This window comes from Pristiophorus japonicus, chromosome 2 (assembly GCF_044704955.1).
Source record: "Pristiophorus japonicus isolate sPriJap1 chromosome 2, sPriJap1.hap1, whole genome shotgun sequence".
Lineage (NCBI taxonomy): Eukaryota > Metazoa > Chordata > Chondrichthyes > Pristiophoridae > Pristiophorus > Pristiophorus japonicus.
In genome coordinates this window covers 138,601,049-138,607,048 of record NC_091978.1, presented here as the reverse complement: position 1 = coordinate 138,607,048, position 6,000 = coordinate 138,601,049, and the positions used below count along the sequence as shown (strand labels likewise).

Below are 6,000 nucleotides of genomic sequence, written 5' to 3'. Positions count from 1 at the left end.
CCAACTACTACGAGTAGCACCTGAAAGAATTTACAGTATTTTTTTATTTCTCTAGTGCCCTTTTTCAAAATTCTGATCATATCTAGAAATGAAGCAGCAGTGCTCAATATGTTTTCCTGATCACTCCAGCAGCAAAGTGTTTCTCCAAACACAAGCTGAGTCATTCTGACTTATTACAGCATCGCTACAGGGGATGGTTGGTCTCTGCTACTCCACAGCATTATGCTCGTAAGTTAACATTGGAGCATGCCCGCAGGAATTCAGACTTGAAGTCACATCTGAATGCTATTGTCAACAATTGTGCCAGCCCCATGGTGCGTCAGGGTTGCTGCTGACTCTGATCCTGCCAATGCAGATCCGAGCAGTTGTTGCAACCAAGCCTGCCAATGGGGCTGTTTGCACCTGCAAGATGCTAACCAATCAGACTTTGCTGGCTGATCATTACTCTGGCATGCCTTCTTTCAAGTAGCATCATATAAATCAAGTGATTGAAGTGCTTTGAATAACCATCCAGCACAAGTTAGTCAGGCCTTCACATATCTGTGCATTTGGTTATGTTATCACAATCCACCGAGAGTTGGAGTCTCCCCATGCACTAATTATCTGCAAAACTGACACATTATCGGTAGCCAGGTGACATAGGTAGGCACGGGGTACCTCTTCTGCAGCTTGGCATCCTTCTCTTCTTTCAAACAGGAAAATCCATTGGTGCCAGTAATGATGTTGGGGGCAAAAAATAATTGCCACCAACTGGCACAAAGGCTCACAAGAACCCAAGTATCAGCAGGAAAAATGGTCTGTCCAGAAATGACCTTTAAATTGTTGAATGAATTTACGAAGCCATAAATTTTTTTACATAGGATGTACAACACAAACAGGCCATTCGGCCCAACCAGTTTATGCTCCACTTGAGCCTCCTCTGGTCTTTCCTCATCTAAATCTACAAGTATAACCCTCCATTCCCTTCTCCCTCATATGCTTGTCTAGTCTCGCCTTAAATGCATCTATAGTATTCACTTCAACCACTCCCTGTGGTAGCGAGTTCCACATTCTCACCACTCTTTGGGTAAAGGATTTTCTTCTGAATTCCCAATTGGATTTCTTGGCGACTATCTTATATTGATGGCCTCTGGTTATGCTCTTCCCCACAAGTAGAAATATTCTCCCTGTATCCACTCTTTCAAAACCTCTCTCAATTTTAAAGAGCTCTATTAGGTCACCCCTCAACCTTTTTTCCAAAAGAGACCCAGGCTGTTCATCCTTTCCTGATATGGATACCCTCGCATTTCTGGTATCATCCTTGTAAATCATCTCTGCATCCTCTCCAGTGCCTCTATATCCTTTTTATAATATGGCGAGCAGAACTGTATGCACTACTCTAGGTGTGGTCTAACCAAGGTTCCCTACTTTTCAATTCTATACCTCTAGAAATAATCTCTAGTGCTTGATTTGCTTTTTTTATGGCCTTGCTAACCTGTATCACAACTTTGTGATTTGTGAATTTATACTCCAAGATCCCTTTGTTCCTATACCCCACCTAGACTCATAAGAACATAAGAATTAGGAACAGGAGTAGGCCATCTAGCTCCTCGAGCCTGCTCCGCCATTCAACAAGATCATGGCTGATCAGGCTGTAGACTCGCACTCTCCAAGTAATACGTGACCTCCCTATTCTTCCTACCAAAATGTAATACCTCATATTTACCTGCGTTGAACTTCATTTGTCAATTATATGCCCATTCCACAAGTTTATTAATGTCCCCATGTAATTTGTTGCAGTCCTCCTCAGTATTGACTGGCCCCCAAAGTGGTGTTATCCGCAAATTTAGAAATTATTTTTTGATTCCAAAACTTAAATGGTTAATATAAATTGTGAACAAGTAGTCCCAGCACCGATCCTTTTGGAACACCACTACCCACCTTCTGCCACAGTGAATAGCTACCCTTTACCCCTACTCTCTGCTTTCTGTCTTGAAGCCAGCTAGCTATCCATTCTGCGACTCCACATTCTCTGACCTTGTTAATCAGTCTGTTATGGGGTACCTTATCAAAGGCCTTTTGAAAATCTAGATAAATTACATCTGTTGCATTACTATTGTCTACTTTCTCTGTTATCTCTTCAAAAAATTCAAGGAAGTTGATCAAGCAAGACTTTCATTATAATATTTTTGGTTTCTATATATTCTATTTTCTCCTTTAGTAGGGATTCCATTATTTTTCCTGCCACCAATGGTTTATATGACAACAAACATTCACTATAATTTACATTCTACAGTCAAAGATTGAAAGATTTATTCTTTGGCCTCATCTACAGCAAATTAACACAAAATAAAATGTATCAACCCAATTCTTTTAAATGGAATTAAAATAAGCAAGGCATAGTTTTACTAGTAATGCCAAATCAAATAAGTTTATTATTCGATGGTAATATTGATTTAGTACCAAAAGGTTCAATATAGAAGTTTCTGACCCACACCATCCTTAAGAGCATTTTACTAGAAACAACCTTCAATAGAAAAAAGGGTTCAAACAGAAGCTTGAGTTAAACGCTGACATTCTTTACATTTAGTACTATACACTTGCATTTCAATACATTAAGTCAAGGGTAAGAGTCTGTTCAGATGTAGCTAGATTCCTTTTTTATGCATTACAGAATTTCAGTGCCATCAGAAATGTAATATGTTTAGAAAGCTGCATATCCGCATCTTGAATTGCTTGTTCATATTCAGATACTGCTGTAAAATTGCATATTCTACCATGGCATACACGGGTCCGGACAGTCACGTAGATATGATTCAAATGTTCCTGCAGACACTTCCATCAGGGTCGTATATGTAGTCAACTGTGAAATGCAAACATCATTAAAAAATCTTTTGGACTCCCTAAGTTGAATCTTAATATCTGCTGTGTACAATATTTATATGAATAAACTCAAACAGACAGCAAAAATCACAAAGCCAAGTCACAAATTCAAGGACATCAGATTCAAGTGGTTCAAGCATTATATTCCACATTCGAGGAGGAATCCAGCTCTCTATTTGATGTAGAGATGAGGAAAGCCACTCTCAAAGACCCAACAGAGCCCAAACCAACTACTTAAAAAAATGATTCCACAAGTCTTTTCAGAAGTTTGTTCTGTGCATTGATCACTATATGAAGACCCTCCTACCATCAGTCCAAAATTTGTCTTTTACTAATTTGAATGTGTGTTCTCTCATCCTCACTATTTAGTCATTTGATATTAGGGATCAGTCATGTGTTTCTTCTTTGAACCAATTCCAGGATGTGAATGTCTCAGTGACCAGAACTGAACGCAGTACTTGAGGTGTGCTCAGAGTTTGATCCGGACTTATTTTCTAGTGTCTTGGTTATATAGATCAGTATTGTCCTATGTTTAAAGCAAGGTGAAAATTCTCAAGTCAATTGGAGGATTGTGTGCTGTGGTCAAATATTTCTGGCTAGGTAAAAGTGGAATTAAGGAAGTCCTAATGTGGAACTACAGACTGTTCTGGGCCAGCCAAGGGAATAAGGAGTTTAGCATAGGAATCAAGTTCTGAGGGCAAAGAAAATCTGAACAGGGCTAGAGATTAACAATTAATAAAGTGACCGGAGACCATCCAATATTAACAGTACAATTCCTGAACTGGCTGAGCTCATTGAACCTCTCCAGTAAAATAGAAGAAAAAGCCATGACAGGAGCTCAATCAAATTCTTTCTACAATTCCATTCTATTCTTTTAGATTTTAGATTAGCATAATCATTCAACACCAATATTACTGATTTGATTTTCCAAAAAAAGTGCGATTAGATACTACTAAAACATCAACAATTTGAACCATTTGAAGGGAAACTTTTATGTATAGACCAAAACACTGCTCCTCTGAGCTGAATCAAAAGCAACTTGTCTGTTCTAGAAAATAATTTGACAAAAACATCATTTATCGCTGCTGCATTTTTAGCTTTCTGGGGTTGGAGAGAGAGAGAGAAGAAAACTATCTTAAAAATGGGACATATTTTAATTTGACTCACTTTATTGAGAACAGGCTTTGTCGTCAAAACATCATAAATAGTTTCTATGGAAATATTCTGAAACACACAATAAGCAAAGTAAAATACAAACCCGTACATTTTTAACAAGCAAACTGCACAGTCTACAAAAATTCTTCATTTTTTGGTTACCTACAATTACCATATCTTCAGTAAACAAAATTCTCTGTTGGCAGATGCCACTCTATCAAAGTGATATGGAATAAGTGTTCATAAAGGAAATTACCAACTCTGCCCGGAAAGCTATTCGAAACTGTTAACTTTGAAGAGGTTTATATTCATTTAAAAAAAATTATTTCAAATTCATCATTTCGCTGAATAGTTTGGGGTCCTCTTGATCAGCTTAATGTGTGCCATATATCCATATAACAGTCAAGCCACTTCAGTAGAAATGAAAATCAAGCTGGAGTTTAACAACTATTTTATTTATACTTTTGCGCAGTCAAATGTCTTTTTATAAAATCCAAGCATAAGAGTTATATACATGAAAATGATTTTCAGCCATGATCACACTGGTGTTACATTATACTGCGAGAAAATAGAAGTTAGTAAATAAAGACCTACTGCTTGTGTTGTTTGATTCATGCACTTCATTGCAGGAGTTCGACGATCATCCAGGAACAATGGGTTCTTCCAATGGTCGTAGTTTGTTTCCAGCACATACCAGATGCCCTGTTTAAGGTCAAGCCTAGTTTGTACAGGAAACATGAATTAAAAAACACCAACTTTACTCTGAACTAATGTTCAACTTCTTTAAAAATGTACACCAGACAGTATAAATCCCATCTCCAGTTTGATGCACTTACTCCCAGATATCCAGACTAGTTGTCCTTGAGCGTGTGATTATACACCCTTCGCTGGACTGGTTGCCACCTAGTATAAAGTATGCTGGGGCTAGCATTTCTGTATTGGCTAATTGGTCCTTGGCTTGTGCGTAACTGCAAGATAAAGGCCATTATATCTGGTGATTAAATATATTCCATCAAATTCAAGTCAGATGGTTTACCGATTCTAGCATAAAATAAAGATAGTGCAATGTGAAAAACAAAATTTACTTCACACACTACTGATGGAGATACTCAGCTTGTCCCACTAATACTGGGACCACAGAGCTTGCCTTTGAAGGGATTATTTCAATCTGAAAGATCTATAGAACTAGAAATTACATTTCCACATTTGAAATAGTTTACTGATGAAGTGTATAGAAATACCAAAATCAGGAAGAGAAAATGGCTATCTTTAAAATGCAATGCAATTTAACACAGGCACTATACCTAGTAGCATTCTCCAACACAGATCGGGTAAGGAAACTCATCCATATACCATCCCTTTTACCCAGTATCCATTCAATGATGCCTGCAAAACAAGTCAATATGAACTTAAAAATGCTGTCATTTTTGTGTGGACACAAACTTTTGTCTAACTTTTTGTACTCCAACATGTGAATACCTTGCATTTACACTTTGTTTTGCAAGTAAAATGGAAAAACTATGGTACAGCACTTTACCATTTATGATAGATGTGATAATTAGATCACTTAAATTGACATGACAGCAGGCTGTGGGACGTATTAATGCTTTTATTTAAACAGAAAATATTCTTGCAGGTGATTTAAATAAATTAAAGTTTCTATAAAATTTCATACAATAGTACATACATTTGTGTAGAATGTTAGTCACCTTAAACACAACAAAAAAAATAAATAAGTGCTAGATTAAATTGAAAGGTTTGGCTGGAATAGTTTGCTGTTGAGAGTCTGGATAGGAGTGCTAATTACCAATATATCCTCCATCAATGCTGAAACGTTCATTCATCGTGAGTGTAAACATCCCCTGGAAAGACAGACATCTGGGTTACCCATTACAGTCGGTCCATGAAATTCCGCACTGCATTGCCTCATGATTATTTTTAATCCTTTAATATTGCTGTTGACAATGATTTTCAAATGGTCAA

General features: G+C 37.3%; 1 protein-coding gene across 3 annotated transcripts in view; it reads right to left on the bottom strand.

Annotated features, from left to right (window-relative positions):
* Nucleotides 1-2,394: 2,394 nt before the first annotated feature.
* The window catches only part of asah1b (N-acylsphingosine amidohydrolase (acid ceramidase) 1b), a 31,353-nt gene continuing 27,747 nt past the window's right edge, over nt 2,395-6,000 (bottom strand). For 2 of the 3 annotated variants that reach the window (XM_070869606.1, XM_070869621.1), the window contains 6 exons: nt 5,825-5,879; nt 5,322-5,403; nt 4,854-4,985; nt 4,612-4,735; nt 4,030-4,086; nt 2,395-2,842 (listed from right to left, as the gene is read on the bottom strand). In XM_070869606.1, the coding sequence (XP_070725707.1) occupies nt 2,753-2,842; nt 4,030-4,086; nt 4,612-4,735; nt 4,854-4,985; nt 5,322-5,403; nt 5,825-5,879 (540 nt within the window). In that variant the 3' untranslated portion in view covers nt 2,395-2,752. The remainder of the gene's footprint in view (nt 2,843-4,029; nt 4,087-4,611; nt 4,736-4,853; nt 4,986-5,321; nt 5,404-5,824; nt 5,880-6,000) is intronic. The other variant, XM_070869611.1, reaches the window with a different exon arrangement.